The following is a 19,565-nucleotide window of genomic DNA, read 5'->3' on the forward strand; positions in this document are numbered from 1 at the left end:
TCCACAATGAAAAGCTTTACTGTAATCTATGAAACACAAGCTGATTTTCTTATGAAATTCTCTCATATGCGCCAATAACCAATGTAAATAAGTAAGTTCTAGATCAAATCAAGCCTGAACCATGACCTTAAAAGGTAAAACAATCAAACTGAGACTATCACACTTTAATCATATTATGAGAAGAGTCACTGGAAAAAAATAATGCTAGCACAAGTTGAAGGCAGGAGGAAAAGAGGAAGACTCCGCATGAGATGGATTGACTCAATAAAGGAAGCCACAGACCTCAATTGTAAGACCTCAGCAAGGTTGTTCTCTAGAACTGCATCAAAACTTCAAGTCTAAATAAGAAAATTAAGATGTATAGAACATATTTATTTAGTGAAAAGTGTTTTTGGTGAGAACTATATTCAATAAATTGTCTTACCTAATGCAAGTATCACAAGTTCTTAAAAAACAGAGCAGATACTCACCCTCTGTTACTGACAACAGCCTTTTTTAAGTGAATATAGTTAGCAGGAAATATCCCCTGCAAGAGAAAAACAATTCTAGTCAGGACACAAAGTACAAGTACAATTTCAGAGCATATACTCAAGCTGATAACCGATTAAAAATTCTGAAAATAATATATGCTTCTAGCTTCTTTTATGAAAGTAATAATTATTTTCAATAGACATCAAACTTATGACAACTTTAGATAATTTAAAATGGCTAAAAATGTTATCTAAATTGCCAGTTGAATCTGTAGCCTTATTAGCACTCTGTCTGTACTCTTCATTTCATTAGCAAAAGTACGCTATATTTAAGGCCGATCTACAAAAGGAAGCAACCTCCATTTACTAATTTCCTAGCTGGATCAGAAACTGCATGCCCAAACTTGCTGCAGATGAAGACATGAAGGAACCAATACCTTGCCCATTTTGACTACAAGTTGTACAGATTTCCAACCTCACTGCACTGCATATGAGAATGCAAGCTTCCAAACAACATCTCAGGGTATGCATGAATCATCAACGGCTACTTTGCATGGATGCACTTTACAGTTAGTTAGTAACATTTGAGGGTGTGGAAAGTGCCATCAAGTCAGTTACATTATGGCAATCCTTTACCGTTTTCAAGGCAAGAGTCAAACAGAGGTAGTTTTACCACTGCCTGCCCTAGGGTAGCAACCTTGGACTTCCTTGGTAGACTACCATCCAAATACTAATCAGGGTCAGACCCACTTCTCCCAAGATCTGACAAGATCAGTTTAGCTTGCCCTGGGTTTTTAAGTACTCAATAAGTCCTGTAAGGATGCGATCTTAAAGCCATCCTTAGGATGCTTATCAAGCCCCTATATCAGAGAAATGCTAAGACACACACTAGCCTAACACTGAGAAATGCTGCCAATGCTACTCTGGCATAGGGGTCAGAAATTAGCAGTGACAGGGGCACACTAAGGGAAGACTGAGACTGTGTAGGCATTAAAAGCCCCATCAAGCTTGCTTTCATCTCCCAGTGCCAACATCCCACTACCACCAAAAAAAGAGAGAGAGATGTACAAATATGCCCACTGCACACAATTACAGTAGAAAACACCCCTCACATACTTCTGCTTGTCTTGTGTCACACCCACATACCTGTGGTACAGCCTAAGGTACTGTTACATCTGTAGTCATTCACAGCTCTCCAAACCACTACATAAATCCTAGCTAGACCATCAATACCTCAGAAGATAGTGCTTTACAAGGTTAAACCACTATGGCCTCATGATGCATAACTTAGAACACTCACAGAGGACATCAGTGATGAAAAGTCAGAGAAAGAACACTTTCATAAAAAGAGAGCAAAACCAAATACTGATACAGTATATTGCTAACATTGCTCTTTTTTGAACTCTTATAGGTACTTCAACTTAGGGCACAAACACTAAACTGAATCCTCCATTCATACATCTGAGGATGTAAGGACAATACACCTCACACAGGTAAACAAAGGAGGAGGATCTTGCTTCAAGTATGGACTGGTACAAAAATCCCTCACTGCAACATGTATGTACTGTGCATTGGCTCAACAACTTTCTCCCTCAACAATTGTTAGCAACGTTCCTCATGCAAGAAGTACAGGGGAAGAAGACTGCACAAAGAAGAAATGGGGGCAGCCTTTGAAGATCTGCTGGGAGAATGTTGGCATGGAGTTATTCCACTGTAATCTCCCATGGGATTAGAAGAAACTACCAGCCACTCCAAATAAGCCTAAACAAAAAAATTCAGAGTTCCAATAGAACTTCCCACTAGAAATGTAAAATTTCCAGAATCTTTGAAAGCTTACTATGCCGATATATTACAATGTCCTAGGCCTCTGGGTGAGGCTCAAATTGTAATGAAAGGCCAATAACCAGCTAAAGAACTAACAGCTATGATATTAAACAAAATTAAATAATAATATTAGTACCTACACCAGCACTGCACACACACATCAACAGCGAAGGACTGCGTGTGACTCTGAATGTCTGACAATTTTACATTCTTTCAAAGGGTTGAAAATTCCTTCAACTGAAGAACATTGTAACACATATAACAGTATAAAACACATGCATGGCAACAGTATAAAAAAATAAGCAATACCAGTTATTACTACGATGTTATTCCTTGAATATACAGTAAACTACAAAATAGCTACTAGTCTAATATTTTAATATTTCAATCTTGTTTACTTTAAAAGCATGACAATGTCCAAGCAAAAATTATAGGATTTATAGTTTTGTTTTTTTGTGTATGTCTTGGCTATTGCTTTCCACGTGTCCAAATCTGCTCAGTTCAAAAGTGAAATCCAAACATAACCTAGAAAAGGACTACGAAAGTTAATAAGTCATAAAAGTATGGAGCTGTATCAGAGTTCCTACAACATAACAGCCAGCCATCAATCACTACCTGCAATTGCTACCAGGCACAGACTTTACAAGCATCACCCCAAGGTGTGTTTTTTTTAATCAATACGTCACAAATAGCTTGAAAATGTATGTGCAAAGGATTCTGAATGCTTTTGTTAGTTGGCTGCAAAGATGGATCAATGTGAAGATAGTTATAAAGTAGAAAATCTCTCCTCACCTTTATATTGGGCTTCCTGAGTGAAATTCCTCTGTACCATCCTGAAATATAAGAATAATAGAAATAAGTAGTAGATCCAGGCCCTTTTCTTCTTTACTGCTGCTAGGAAGATGTTCCAACCTAGAATTTTATGATTGGCGACCCTTCTGGATACATTTCTATGTTCAAAGAAAATTAATATTGCAATTACTATTAAGACATGCACAGAGGAAAAATACATAGCTGCAGTACTATTACAGTCAGACAGATCATGTTGAAGCTCTTTCTGCTGGGGGGCAGCAACAGGCTGCAGTCATACCAATAATGCCTGAAAAACAGGTACATTTGAAAGGAGCTGGCAAGCTCCTTTCATGTTAATGAACTATGGGGGACTCCAAGGAATGGACAAAAACACAGACAAAAGCTCTGGTTGGAACAGATATCCCAAAATGATTATATGTTTTTGCCTCACATACTCAAATCACTTTCTCCTAACAGTGTACTTAGTTCTCATACCACCTTACAAAGAAAGAAAAATTGTAAACCATACCACCCTTCCCCCAAACCTTCACTAAATTCAGAGTGTCATATACAAATTAAGAACACGTGCAAAATGAAGATATGTATTCATTATTCCATTTTTTTTTGTTCAGGGTTGGTGAAATTCCCTGGACAATCAGTCACCTTCATTCAAAAACCGAGATGGCTTATATGCAAGTAGTTTGCCTCGATGGGATGTTACTGGGAAGCAGGTTTTCCCCCAACATGCAAATGGTATGCTTGTTTTCTTTCTCACAAGAAACTTGTTTTATCAAGATCAGCAAGCTGGAAGGGGGACAGTGATTAACTAAAGCATGACTTCTGCCAGAGGAATGTTCAGCAATGCTCCCCCTCCCAGGACAGACACCAACTTCACAGTCAATGCTGTCCTGAAGGGTCCTCTGTCACCCATGAACAGCATTTCAGGAAACTTAAGGGAACACAGCAGTGGGGCAGGGGGGAGACCAGAAAGCATCCACTGGCTCAAATGATTTACACTGGAGGAAGACAGCTTTGGATCAAGCTCAATAGATGACCAAATGTATTTATACATCATTTCAAAATGCACTAAAATAAATTTATTTCTAAAAAGTTAATATGTAAGTAAACATGTAGGATCAGTAGGATAAATATCAACATGCTTTGTTAATCACAGGTACTACTCAAGCTCATCAAGATGTTTTCAGAGATTTATGATAAGGTGATACGTTACTGAAAATCATAGAGTGAAACTATCAAAAATGTAACAAAATTTAACAAAATATTGTACTTTTTTCAAGCTGACTTTTTGAAAAATGTATTTATGAAACATTACCACTACAAAATAATGAGGTCAAGGTTCAAATATTTATAGACAGATGGTTAAGAAACATGCTGACCCCTTTTCTGACTGGATTACTTCCAGTAATGCTCCAGTCATTCTTACAGAAACTGGGTTAGATTAGGTTTTACTAAGCATTTGAATCATCATAGTTCCCAAATGATTAATTATGTCATAGGTTGCCTATCTGTGGGAGCCCTTTTTCTCTTGGGATGTGGGGTGAGCAATGACATCTCCAATGGGGTACAACAGGTTTATGCTGGTAAGTACTGGTTTTCCCCTTCCTGCTGGAAAGCAAAGGGCAGATTCTGCTTCCTTTTGTGCCTACAGGGTAAAATACATGCATGAGGAGGGGACTTCAAAAGGATGAAGTGGAACAAACCTAGGGAAGCTTCTATTGATAAGGCAGCAGAAGCATCTGCTTCTCTGGTTCAACTACTGGCCAAGAAAGCAAACAATTGAATAACTCTTTGTTCCCCCCCTCCATTTTTTCATCCTATTTTCTGCTCAACTGGACAGAGCACAGGAACAGCTCACAGGGGAAATAAGAGAAATGGACTTTTAGATCAGCCTTTCAGTTCCTGACCTTCACTGCAGCCCAGCTCTCAGCTTTCCCCAGCAAAGAAGAATTTACTCAGAGGAAGGTGATGTATGATGGGGTGATGCTGGGGGGAAAGTTATTTCAAAAAAAGCATAAGCAAATGGAATGAAGGAATAGCAGTGTAGATAACTTATAAGAACCATCCTACATTTACACAGCCCCAAATGGTCACTACTGTAATGCCAAGCTGTAAGTCTCTTTTTATTCTCTTCTTCTAGAGTTATGCATGGGGAACAGGAAAATCCCCTACCCCAACTGCTTTGTTCCTGTTTAAATTAAAAATTGGTAGTGGGGCTGAACTACACCAATATTTACCAACATGAAATAAGGCTAAATTCAGGCATCAGTCGTGTCTAAGCTTGAGCAATATCGGAAAAATTTGGAAAAATCAGTATTGGCTTGATTTGCCTGTAAAATTATCGGTATGTTTGAATTAGCTGAATCCCGGATTCGGTATACCTGAATATATTCGGGTATACCAAAAAAATCAGGTTAGCATTTTTTTGGCATTTTTCCTTTTACGGCTTGTCAGGGCGCATTTTTAAAGCTAGTGACACCAAAATTTCAGAGTATCTTCAGGAGACTCTCCTGATGATATAACCCATGTTAGGTGAAGATTGGTTTAGGGGGTCCAATGTTATGGACCCCCAAAAGGGGTGCTCATCCCCCATTGTTTCCAATGAAAGCTAATAGGAGATGGGAGATACCCCTTTGAGGGTCCATAACTTTGTGAACTGAACCTCACCAAACCTGGCTGCTATCATCGGGAGAATCTCCTGAAGATACCCTGAAATTTTGGTGCCTCTACCTTTAAAAATGTGCACCCCCCAGAAATTCCCTATTGGCTGCAACAGAGCCACTTCACAGCAGAGAATCACCCAACTCTTCAGCAAGTTCTATGGTGGGAAAAACTAATTTTTTTCCCACCATAGACTTCAATGGGGCTTGCTGTTATGCCCAGCTTGCTCTAGGTTGGAGATTTTATTGGGGGCTCTGGTGGGGGGTTTGTTCTGGGTAGGGTAGTTCTGTGTAGGCTCCTGGCTGAAATAAACTAAGTGGGTGGGGGTGAGACTCCATGGAGGGGGGCTCTGCAGGGGAGACGCCCCCACACCACACCACACAACACAACACAACACAACACCCGCTTCCCCATCAGCCAGGCCCCGGAAGCCGGAGCAGGCTGTTTTTTCAACCGGCTCCTGGCTGAAATAAAGTGAGTGAGTGGGGAGCAGGGCTCTGCGGGGGGGCTCCAAAGGGTGGGGACTGGGTGCCATTTTACCCCAGGTACCATTCCCCCCACCTCCCTGGTAATGTGATGGTGATTTTGGGGCGACTTAGTGCAAAAATCATGAGGATCCACACGGATCCATGTTTTTAAGCAGGTTTTTGTGCAACTGCATTACCAAGGAGCGTGGGATGCATGATTGTTGTGTTCAGACCTGTGGCCAGGGGCATGAGCTGTGACATGATGGTGATTTTGGGGTGACCAAGTAAAAAAATCAGGAGGATCCATGTTTTTTGAGCAAGTTTCTCCAGCTTCCCAAATGCCCAGGAGTGCCCCCTTTCTGCCAGAATTTCAGAGTCCCAGGCCCTACCTATGTTAAGCTTTGCCTCAATCCCACTTGCTGTTGGGTTCCTCCTCTAACAACCCACCCATCCACTGTTCATTGTTATTTCAAGTGCCCTCTTTTCAGGTGGGGGGGGGGGTAGCAAGTAGGGGCACTGGGAATGGAAGGTGGGGGTGGCAAGCAGGGGGTGGGGAGGGAGGGGAAGGGGAAGGAAAGCAGCGTTGAAAGCAGCATTGTTTTGTTTGCCTAAATTTGGCGTGGATTGGGTGGGGGATCTAAAGGGAGCACTCCCTTTAAATCCCCCCCCCCCCGCATCCACGCCAAATTGCCAAGCCATGCCGAATCACCAAGCCTAGTCATGACTACTCTCCTTTCTCTTTGGTCATCTAAAACAAGATCCAAGCAACAGTCAGAATATTTATACCCTATTCCTGTGCATGCGCTTATTCAATGGGACTGACTCCCTCTGAATAGTAACTCCGCACAGGATTCAAGCTTTAAATTTCCGAAATTTTGACTCCATGGAAAGAACAAGCTGTTTACATTCAGACACTTTGGTAAAAACTGAAATACAAGCAATGTTTATTACTTATCATGAATACACAGTTTACTGCTTTAGCAATATAAAATGAATAGTTTATATATCAGCAAATAAAACTGTACCATTTGATATATTTATGAAATGCAAAACATAAATTCCATGATTTTATACAAGGAAAATGGGAGATACAGGGCATACTGGAGAAGGTTGCAAATTGCTGCAGACTATGCTAGCTTAACACATATAAATTAGTTTTGGCCATATGTGAGACAAGAAAATACAGAAGCTGAAAAAGATATACATTTTGAGTAAATGAAACAGTTTACTCAAAACAGTTCCACACAGGTGCAGTCAGATTAGCAGCATATATTAAGGCAACTTTCCAATGCTGAAAACACTGAATTGTTTAGTTGTCTATTATCATACACATTATGGTATATTAAGGACAAAATTAGTCATATTTAATCAACAAACTTGTCCTCAAAAACATTGTGCAAGTCTACAGTATGTACAGAAATTATTCTTTAATGTTGTAGAATACTGTACATAAAAACCAGAATGCCACACACTTTTAATGGGTAAAATCTTGTCTGTAAAAGCATTTTATCCATCAATTACAGCATGAATGTTTGTGAACAACTCAATGCTATGTGAAAGATACCTGAACAGTTTACAGCCCCTATGTAGAGAAGTGAAAGCCTGGCAGAACACCTAGGATTTTTGCCCCATGAGGACTTTCCCCAGTATTTTTCGGATGAAAAACTGGGAACTTTGGGGAGCCCTGAAAAAAAACCTTATTCATATTGTCATACTACCACACAGGTGGTTAGTACTAGGCTGGAGAGTCCCAAATAGCAAAGTAAGTATGTGCGGGCGGGTGAGTTCAAAAGGTGCACTAAAAGCAAAAAACAAAAGAAATTCTCATCAGCACATTATACTCACCTTCACACTTTTCCAGAATTTGGACAGTTTCTCCTAGTTCTAGAACCAAGCCATGTACCACAGCCCCTCGGAAGTTGCATATAACTAGGGAAAATAACATTAAAAAGTCAGAGGCTGAAAACTACATATACACAGAAAGTTTTTAAAAACTGTAACCTTACCACATTATATATGCATATAAATGAAAAAAGGCTAAGGTTAGATCAGTCACCAACGGTTTATAAAAACACAATGCAAGGTTCCAGGTCACCATAGTGCCTAAAATGTTCATTGTGACACCTAGATTTTTTCAGCAATGTTTTTATTGCAACATGTCTTATTCTCAGTGAAGGTAGGAGGCTTGTTTATCATTTCACATCAGAACTGTTTGTTGTATGACATAAAAATAAATGAGCTTTGAAATCCTTGTCATTACTTATTAATATGTAAACTTAACTTTAACCCAGTCACCGGTTGTTTCTTAACCAGTTGTTTTCCATACTGGCAAAAACAAACAAACAAACAAATGGAACAAATAACAGTCCAATCAGGAAGGGTGATATAAATGGAGTTTTAGAAGTAGTACAGGCTTGTGCCAACATGGAGTTTCATGGAACTTTCAGCCTGGAAACACGCCCCTCCGCAATTGCAGACTTACGCCACCAGAAAGTGTGGGTTAAGTTGCTTTGAGTAATGGACTTTTTTCAGGTAATAGGGGGTTGAGGTTTTTTGGGTTTGGTCTTCCTGCGCCACCTGAAACTACTTTGGAGACAGTGCAGAAGCAGCACTGTCCCTGACTGCAACGCGCTTTGAATTGGCCTGTAAAAATAATCCATATGGTCCTACAGCATTATAAAAATTTGTATTCTATTGCTCTGTGAACAAAACGCTTTTTCAGACAGATCTATTTGATTGGAATTATGCTTTTTCTCTATAACTATATCATTTTAGTTAACACTGAAACAGTTCAGACCTTTTTATACTGTTCCATTATTGGTAATGCAGTCAGTGTTTTCTAAGCAGATGCCACACACAGTTGAACACCAGTTACTAAAGCTTTAACCAATTCTGTATCCTCTATATATGTGCTTTAAAAAAAACTCTACAAAAATATTGTGAAATCCAAATCTAGTAATGTCTCTAATCTCTAAATTTGATTTCAATAGTGTACCGCTATTAGCAGTAGTTGAATGATGAAAAACTGGAGAGAAGTTGCATTAGGGTCAGAGGTTACCTTTTTGTTGTGGTTATTTTTCATACACTATAATACTTCTGTTGAATTTTTAATAAATTTATGAGAAACTGGTAAAAGGTTAGGCTTAGATTTTGCTATTATAATAATAAGAATATGGTCATTAAAACACAGAGCCCTGTTTGGTGAAAAATAAACTTGACTGCTAAATTTCAGGCTTGCTCTTAAAAAGAAAATTTGTCAAGGCCTATTGTATAGTATCTATTTACACTCATAATTTGCATAAGAATAAACCAGCTTTCCAATGAAACTTTAACATTTGAAACTAGACAAAGCATTTTAAAAATGCAGTGGATCACTGTAATGAAGCTACAAAAATTCTGATATGTTTTAGGGGGTACATTATTAGTCTAAACAACCCTTTAACAGATTTTCTATCTTTTTTAGAATTTTGTACATCCAGCCTAATGAATCATAGAAATAGAGTTGGAAGAGACCACAAGGGCCATCAAGTCCAACCCCCTGCCATGCAGAAACACATACTCAAAGCACTCCCGAGATATGTTCATCGAGCCTCTGTTTAAAAACATCAAAAGAAGAAGACTCCACCACTCTCCAAGGCAGTGATTTCCACTGTCAAACAGCCCTGACAATCAGAAAGTTCTTCCTAATGTTTAGGTGGAATCTCTTTTCCTGCACCTTGAATCCATTACTCCATGTTCTAGTCTCTGAGGCAACAGAAAACAAGCTTGTTTCCTCCTCGACAGGGCATCCCTTCACATTTTTAAACATAGCTATCATATCCCCCCTAAACCTTTGCTTCACTAGACTAAACATTCCCAGCTCCCTAAGTCTCTCTTCGTAAGGCATGGATTCCAGACCTTTTAGCATTTTGGTTGCTCTCCTCTGGACCCATTCCAGCTTGTCAATATCCTTCTTAAATTGTAGTGCCTAGAACTGAACACAATACTCTAGGTGAGGTCTGACCAATCCAGAGTAGAGTGGTACCATTACTTCATTCGATCTAGACACTATACTCTTATTGATGCAACCTAGAATTGCACTGGCTTTCTTGGCTGCCATATCACACTGCTGATTCATGTTCAATTTGTGGTCTACTCTACTAAGACTCCCAGATCCCTTTCACATGTAATGTTGTCAAGCCAGGTGTCACCCGTCCTATATATGTGCAATTCATTTTTTCTGCCTAAGTGTAGAATCTTACATTTATCTCTGTTGAAAATAATTCTGCTAGTTTTGGCCCAGCTCTCTAATCTGTCCAGATCAGAGGTGGGATCCAGAAGGGTTCTCACAGGTTCCCGAGAGTAGGTTACTAATTATTTGTGTGTGCCGAGAGGGGGTTACTAATTGGTGATTTTGCCACGTGATTTTTGCCTTAGTTACACCCCTCCTCTCAGCAGTAGCGCGCAGAACTTGAAGCAGTCTAGCAGGAGGTGCACCGGCGTGTGTGGCAGCCTGCGCCTGTGTGCATTCATTTCCCGCCCAAGGACCGGCGCAGCGCCTGCGTCCTTGCCACAGCTCCGCCAAGGGATGCCCCGCCCCCGGAATGCCCGGCCACGCTCCGTCGTGCCCCGCCCAGCCCCATTGGCGCTATGCCACAGTTTGAATCCCATCACCATGGGAACCTGTTACTAAAATTTTTGGATCCCACTACTGGTCCAGATCATTTTGAATCCTGACCCTGTCCTCCAGGGTATTAACTACCCCTCCTAATTTGGTATCATCTGCAAATTTGATTAACATGCCCTCTATTTCATTATCCAAGTCATTGATAAAAATATTGAATAGCACTGGGCCCAAGACAGAACCCTGTAGCACTCCACTGGTCATTTCTCTCCAGGATGAAAATGAACCATGGATGAGCACTTGCTGTGTTCGGCCAGTCAACCAATTACAAATCCATCTAACAGTTGCATTGTCTAGTCCACATCTTTTCAGCTTACTTGCAAGAATATTGTGGGGCACCTTGTCAAAGGCCTTATTAAAATCAAGGTATGCTAAGTCCACAGCATACCCTTCATCTACCAAGTTTGTCACTCTATCAGGAAAAAATATAAGATTAGTCTGGCATGACTTGTTTTTGAGAAATCATGTTAATTCTCAGTGATCACAGTATTCCCTTCTAAGTGCTGGCAGACTGTCTGTTTAATGATCTGCTCTAGAATCTTTCTTGATATAGATGTCAGGCTCACTGGGCTGTAATTATTTGGGTCCTCTTTTTTCCCCTTTTGAAGATGGGGATAACATTAGCTCTCCTCCAGTCCGCTGGGACTTCTCCTGTTCTCCAGGAGTTCTCAAACATTATAGCAAGCGGTTCTGAGATTAGAGTTATGGACTAGTGTTTTGAGCATTTTCACCATGGCCCCGTTAAGATTACTATTCTAAACTGGATTCAATTGTTCAAGGTGGGAGCTGAGAAATTTCTATAGAAGATCCCCTGACAAAGCAAATAGCAAAATGTGTAAGGATCTAGAAAGTTGAAACACACTCTCAACTTGCAGCTTGCTTTCCTTTGCCTTCTCCTGCCCGCTGGCGCAGTCTCATTTTCTCCTGTTCTAAACCAGATGACATTTGTTGTTGGCTCATTTCCAAGCAAAGCGACATTGGGATGGACATTTCATACACTGGTTTTCATGCCATTTATGAGATGTCTCTAAAATGCTCTGAAGTGCACTGAACATTTCAAACAGCGATGCTTCTCCATCACCATTTTTATGGCACATTCTTTGTCAATTTTTTAAACATTCTAAGATTTGCACTACAGCACTGAAACAATTTAGTGGTCCTGTGCTTCACTAATCAGAGACTCCATCTGAAAAACTGTGTGCAGTACTAGCTGCTTTACTTCAAGAAAGATGTAGACAAACTAGTGGGCAACAAAAACGGTTATTTAAAAATAAGCAAATAAAATTTTTCATATTATTTTCTAAAATAGTAAGTGTATTAAGTCAAATATTTAAGAATATTTAATGTACATATTTTTGCTGCCTTAAGCTATCTTAAGTTATATAGTGCAAATACACCTTGAATCTAATTTGAAAAGAAGAAACAGCTTTCATCCCTGGTGTGCAACCTCCATAATGCAGCTTTGAACTGAGGTTCAAAAAATCTTCCATAAGCCTTATGAAGATAGTAACTCTTTAAGAACAAAAAGAGTAAGGAAACTGATCCAGAAACATTTTTATTGGGGATATGCAATTTGGAAATATGCTATATTTGGAATAGTTAAAAATAATTATGAATCAAGATTTTATTGTTCAGGATATTCAAAACCTATTCCTTGGACAGCATAGCCTAGCTCCTTGAGAAAGGACACTAAAACATTTCCCAGACAGCAAGGCACCAAGATGATGGCACTTGATATCTTAGTGTCCTCAGACTGATGTCATCATGATCTTGCCAAGGAAGAAGGGAACAGGGTGACAGCAAAGCCTATGAATGATGTCTGTATGACACTTAGGAAATCCAGAAACCAGAAATATGTTGTATGGCAAACTGATCCAAGAGCTCAGAAAAACAAGAACAAATTATTGACAACCTCCTTTAAAAAAACACGATGACACGTGTGACTAGTCCTTCAATCCACCAATCAAACTAGCCCTTCCAGTGGAATCCCATTTAAGTTTGTAAGGGCAGGGATTAAATTTACAGTATTGTCATATTTTATCTCATTACCATAACACTTGGCATGTAGTACTTTAAAAAGTGATAACCATTCAATAAAGTTTGTATCAGTTGCACATTCACAAATAATTAAAAGTTGTTGCATATGTAATCATTTGTCTTCTACTAATTTTACATCAAATTGCCTCACAAATTGTAACATTCTATACGGAATTATCAGTACTATAAACCTAACAGAAAAGGAAATAATGATGGTATTCAGCCATTAAAAAATCCCCAAAACAGTCCTATACTCCAAGGCAAAGACTGTCATCGTTTGTATTAGAATCTTTCAACAGACGCAATCATCCAGAAAATCAAACCGTACATGACTGCATCAATACAATCAGACCCATCCCTAATAATTAGGATTTCATTTTATTACATTAAGAACATAAGAAGAGCCATGCTGGATGAGAGACCAAAAGCCCATCTGGTCCACCATTCTGTTCAAACAGCTGGAAGCCCACTAGCACAGTAACTGTACAGGATCGTTCTTCCCATGCTCCCCAGCAACTGACATAAAGAGACATAGGACCTCTGGTATTGGTGGGAAAAGATGTCCAACATGATTGATAGTCCTTCTAAAACCTTCCAAGCAGGGTGGCCATCAATGCACACTGTGGCATCAAAGTCAACAAGTTAGCTATGGGTTGTGGGAAGTACTTTTGTTTCTCCTGAATCCCCCCCCCCTTCATCTTCAGTGGGTGACCTCAGGTTCTAGCATTACAGGAGAGCGAATGAAAGAGAGAGCAGAAATCTTGGAAAGGGACTGAATGGATGATGATGTTGTTGTATGAAAGCTCCCAAAATACATTGACTGTATGGAAATTAGAAAATGTAATGAGGCAGGGGAATTGCATATTATACAAGAAACTGAAGTTCCTAAACAACATAAAAAATACTAAGAAACTAACATGTATATGAAAAGCAAATGGGGGTTAAAATCATTGATTTTTTAAAAAATCAAATTTTAGATTTTTAAAATTTAAATCTTTTAAAAAATAAAATATCTTTTTTGGGGGAAATCTACAGATAGTTTAAATAGTTTTTATTTAAGATACATTATAGTCCAAAGGTTGTTCATCATGAAATAATGATTAATTTTTTAATTATGTAGCATGAGACTATACTTATGCAATGTTTAATTTTTTGGTAAATGAATTCTATTAATCCGTTCACAATATCATACTCTTTCAGAAGTTTCTTAAGACTATTTTGGGCAGTTTTTCCATCTAGAAGATATTACTACACATGATTGGTTGTTCCTTTGCTTTGTTCCTTTGCATGAATTAACCCTTTACCTCTTAAGTGCAAAGTTTAAATAATTTCAATTAGTAGGAAATTGTTTGGAGTGGAGTAGATCGGCACAAGAATGCAAGTGTGAGGAAGGAGAGGCAAGTGGTAAAAATGAAAGTGAAACTTTTTGAGAATACTATTCTACAAATCTTGGGTATAGCCTGAGGCTTGCCATGCTATTCTTTCCCTGGAGGAGAAAATATATAATGGCAGCAGGACATAAAAAAGAACAAGTTTGGGAATATTTTAAAGAAGTTCCTCTACCTATGGATAAGGCAGGCATTATTCTAAAAATGAAACCTTCACCTGGTTGTACATATTAAGATTATACCAGCAAGAATGAGGCTTTATGTAGAAAATCATGATGCAAATCAAGTCTTGCTAACTAGTGATTTAAATCATGATTTAAATCAAATCCACCCTGAATAAAACAGACCCAGGTATTGAAGAGATTGCTGAATTTTCTAAAAGAGAGAAAAATGAATATGTAATAAGCCATTGGTTAAATTTTGATAGAATTTTAGCGCACAATCAAAAGAAAATAGGAGACAGGATTTCACTTACCTATAACTGTTGTTCATCAAGATCTTCTGTGAAGGCATATTGAGACTGCATCTGATGCAGGCCAGCTATGGTGAAGTTTTTGAGTTTCAACACGAGAGGGCGCTCTACTGGCCATTGGTCATGTGCACATTCTCTCTCAGCAGCTACTAGACCAACTGCCCTTTCCCTCAGAATCATCTGAACCACCACAAGAACCCTTGCCCAAGAACTAAGAGGGCCAGGAGGGAGGGAATGTGTGCCTCCACAGAAAACCTTGATGAACATCAGTTACAGTAAGTGAAACCTTGTCTTAATCTTCAGCCTTCTATGAACTCCCACACTGGGACTGTAACAAGCTACACTTTACCAGGAAGTGGGTAAAGTTCGTGCAAACACTGAATGCAATACAGCCTTCCCCACAGCTGCTTATTTCCCCTCCTGTACGTCCAGTGCATAGAGGCATGTGAACATGGCTGCTCTGCAGACCTCTGATATCCTTCCCTAAAAGCTACCAATGATGCCTGCGTTCTTGTTGAATTAGCATGAGTCAACAATGGGCAGGACACCTTTGCTAACTTGTAAACGTTTTATAGTGGACACAATGCACCTGGACAGTGTTTGTGAAGATGCCCTTTCCATTTTGACTGTCCTAAATAAGTTACAAATAGAGTCTTGTCTTTTCTAAATTGCTTTGTTCTATACAAGTAACATATAAAAACATAAAAATACTTTTTTGGTATTTTTTAATGTTTTGGCATTTTGGCCTGCAGAGGGCGCATTTTTAAAGCTAGCGGCACCAAAAATTTCAGGGTCTCATTCGGAGACTGTCCTGATGATGTCACCCAAAGTTTGGTGAAGTTTGGTTCAGGGGAGCCAAAGTTAAATGTGTGCCCCCATCCCCCATTGTTTCCAATGAGAGCTAACAGAAGATGGGGGCTACCCCTTTAGGTGTCCATAACTTTGCCCCCCCGAACCAAACTTCACCAAACTCAGGTGGTACCATCAGGACAGTCTCTGGATAAGACCGTGAAATTTAGGTGCCAGTAGCTGACAGGCACCCCAAGAAGTTTGCCCAGATTCTCTGCTCTGCAGTGCCTTGGCTCCATTGTAGCCAATGAGGAATTTCTGAGTGTGTAAATAGCCTGCACATTTTTCAAGGCAGAGGTACCAGACTTTCCGGGTGGCTCCAGGAGGCCCGCCTGGTAATAGCATCCAGGCTTGGTAAATTTTGCTTCTGGGGGTTCAATTTTATGGGCCCCAAAAAGGTTTATCTTGTCTCTCCACTCCTACACATGAAGCTTGCTGTCTGAGTTCTCTCAGAACTCTCTCAACCCGCCCTCCCACCTTCAGAAGCAAAGTTCAGGATCAGTGCCCCATTCCCCATTGTTTCCAATGGGCACTAACAGGACCCATTGAGGGTCCCTAACTTTGGCTCCCCTGAACCAAATTTCACCAAACTTGGGTGATATCATCATCATCATCATCATCATCATCATCATCATCATCATCATCATCATCTTTATTATTATTATTATTATTATTATTATTATTATTATTATTATTATTATTATTATTATTATTATTATTAATTGGATTTATAGGCCGCCTCACCCCTGAAGGGCTCGAGGCAGCTCACAGTACAACTGTTCTCCATAACAGCACATAAAATACATAAATAAAGCTTAACCCCATTAAAACAAATTTCCAACAGCAGCAGTTACTTGAAATTTAAATAAACAAAGTTAAGAGCAAGCAAATTTAAGGACAGGCACCCAATCGAAAGGCTGGGAGGGGAGAGGCAGGGCCCAAGATGGAATCAAGGCCCTGCTAAGATGGAAAACTGGCAGCTTCAGTGGGGGGCGGTAGATCCGCAGCCAGCCCCGCCAAAGGCTCAGTGGAACAGCTCCGTCTTACAGGCCCTGCAGAACTCACCAAGGTCGCGCAGGGCCCGGACAGCTGGAGGGAGAGCATTCCACCAGGCAGGGGCCAGAGCCGTAAAGGACAGCCGCATCACCAGGACAGTCTCCGGATGAGACCCTGAAATTTTTGGTGCCGCTAGCTTTAAAAAGTACACCCCCTGCAGGCCAAAACACGGAAACATCAAAAATACAAAAAAATCAGATGGACCCGAATATATTCGGATATTCAAATATATTCAGGCATACTGAATCTGGTATTCGGCTTATTCGGGCATACAGATACTTTTATGCCTGAATAAGCCTGAATCCGTATTTTACCAAATATTTAAGGTATTGACCAAACCTAAAACAGAGCAAAGGAGTTAATCTCAGCAGTTTCTGAATGGCTGGCAGAGAGCCAGAATTTCAGCCAGCGCTGCAAGGACTGAGAGTGACTCTGAGGCATGGAAAACTTCAGAGACAGTTGGGGAGTAAACTGCTCTGCTCTCTGAGTGTAGAGTTATCTCTTTGTGAGGGGACAAATCAGACAGACAAGGGTGGTCTGCTCAGAGATCCCATTATAGCAGTCTAACACTGAAAACACACTGGATAATGAAATTACCTGGGGAAATACATTGAAGGAAAATAAGCTAGGAAGATTATTAGTCAGTGGTATTCACAGAGGGGGAGCTAATGCCACCAGTTAATATAACTATTTGAATGTCTGATCATTCTTTGGCAGCAACATCTACCCACAGCACCTACCATTGCTGCATATCAGAAGGATTTCCACATACAGAAACTTTGTTATATAGACTTTTTGTATAATAAAGTATTTATGTATAATAAAGTCTTCATGAATTAACCCTGTAGAATGAAGAACTTGGACTGGATCTTGCAGAAAATGTCAACTCGAGAAATTGCTTCAGATTGACATGTTGGAGATAGCTCAGGGCATACATAGTTCTCTGAAAACTTACTAAAACAGCTCTTTATGTTTCTCTGCAAAGTTCTATAACTTATAGAGTCTTGTGTGCAGGTTTTGAGCCAAAAATTACTCAGGTTTTGATTTTTATAGTCTATGCAAGGCACAAGCAAGGTTCACTGTAACTGAAGTGCTGAATTGTGAACTGCTGTGGCAGCATAGATTATTGTACCATATTAACATAAACTAAGTATCCTAATATTAGCATTACTGTCTACATGCAAGCCAACATTTTGTGGAGATCAGTACCAGTCCTAGGTTGGGGGGTTGGGGGGAGCTGGGCAAGCCACCTTCCAGGTCCCTCACTGTGCACTATTTCTTTTTGTATCACACATGCCCACTAATTTCTGTGAGCAGAAGGGGCCAGCAATATTTGGCAATTCCCCACCCCCCGCCATATATACACACAGAAGACCTCTGGCTATGTCCCCAGATCCTTTTATTCATTGAAACAATATTTCAAGAGGTGTTTTGGTTGTCACAGGAGGTAGGAGGAAGGGAGGTTCTGCTGTGCAGACTGAAATCCCTTTCATTCACAAAAATCTACAATGAATCCAAGCAACAAGAAGTAGCTTTCTACTAGAAGTAGCAGCAAAGTACAACTTTCACACTACTTTAGGTCTCATCAGCACTGGCAGGGCTAAAACGAGCAAAAAGAACCTTAGTTTTGAGGCCACTGTGATTGGAGAGCCACTCAGAGGGTGAATGAACAAGTTGTGGAAGGCAATAAAGAGCACCAGTACTGTCTTGGCTGAACATCACTTGCTGTTATTTGCTACTTGCTCAAGTGGCCTATAGGTAGGTGACATCTAGGGATAGCAATTGCCTCCCAGCCCTCCCAGCCCCCATCTATGGCCAGCATCTTCAAAGGTTTGTCACAGTAAGATGTGCCAGAAGAATGTTGAAACTTCATTGTTCATTTGTGCTCCAGGAATTCTGCCCAAGTAGATAAGTAGATTGTTGATAATGCACCCTGCACACTACCATAGTTCATAGTTTATTTGAGTTTAGCAGCCCAAAGGCCACACACCCATTTTAAAAAACTTTTACAACAAACTGCAAAACAGAATTTTGCCACATCTACAACACAGTTTTGATTTAGACCATTTAAAAACAACCTTAATTTTGAAATTTGTGGAAAAGAGGCAAATTTAACTAACCAGAATTTTTTTCCTTTCTGCTTCATATTTAGGACAATTAAAAAACACATGTACAGGTGAATCAAGTACATTCATTTGACAGTCACAGAATCTTTGATTTGAAGGAGTTTGTAAATAGTGGCCCTTCATCTGGGCTATTGAAAGTCCATCTACAGCATTGGACAGTAATTTCTTTGAATGCCATAGACATATACAGTTTAAAAGATAGAATTACTTTTGTCGAATCATGTCACTAGTTTTGGCTACAATTAATATGACATAGTGCACATTGGGGGCAGGGGTCAAACAAGTCAAGGTTACTCATATGACCCTCAAAACTCTACCTCCCCCAGCAGCAGCTGCTTCAAAATAGGTGAGTAATTATCATGGGTGGCAGTTCAACAAGGGCACAAACTCCTCCAAGGGCAGGACAAGCTGCTTGTCAGATAGGTTTGTCAGGTAGGTTATGAGGTGGGTCAGTCAGCACAAATGGTACAAGGGAGCTCTAGAGATTAATGAAGAAAGAATGGGAAATAGAAAAGGCATCCCTGCAGGCTGAGCTCTAAGGGAGCTAAATCCGCTCTCTCTTGTGGGGGGTGGGGAAGAGACTGCCCATGTGGAAGTGTTTTTCCTAGGGCATGTGCTGCAGGGTAAGGGTCTTCCGGTTAGACAGTCTCCTGCAGAAGTGCTTAGGATGGAAGGCTAACTGCAACAGAGTAAAATCCCAGGAAGCTTCTTGCCTGTTTCCTGCCACCTGCCCATCCCACCT

General features: G+C 40.1%; 1 protein-coding gene across 8 annotated transcripts in view; it reads right to left on the bottom strand.

Annotated features, from left to right (window-relative positions):
- DOCK3 (dedicator of cytokinesis 3) overlaps positions 1-19,565 on the bottom strand; it is a 228,932-nt gene that overhangs the window by 201,095 nt on the left and 8,272 nt on the right. For all 8 annotated transcript variants that reach the window (XM_048491130.1, XM_048491135.1, XM_048491129.1 and 5 more), the window contains exons 2-4: positions 8,078-8,161; positions 3,087-3,127; positions 471-526 (exon numbers count right to left, since the gene is read on the bottom strand). In XM_048491130.1, the coding sequence (XP_048347087.1) occupies positions 471-526; positions 3,087-3,127; positions 8,078-8,161 (181 nt within the window). The remainder of the gene's footprint in view (positions 1-470; positions 527-3,086; positions 3,128-8,077; positions 8,162-19,565) is intronic.

This window comes from Sphaerodactylus townsendi, linkage group LG03, assembly GCF_021028975.2.
Source record: "Sphaerodactylus townsendi isolate TG3544 linkage group LG03, MPM_Stown_v2.3, whole genome shotgun sequence".
Taxonomy (NCBI): Eukaryota; Metazoa; Chordata; class Lepidosauria; order Squamata; family Sphaerodactylidae; genus Sphaerodactylus; species Sphaerodactylus townsendi.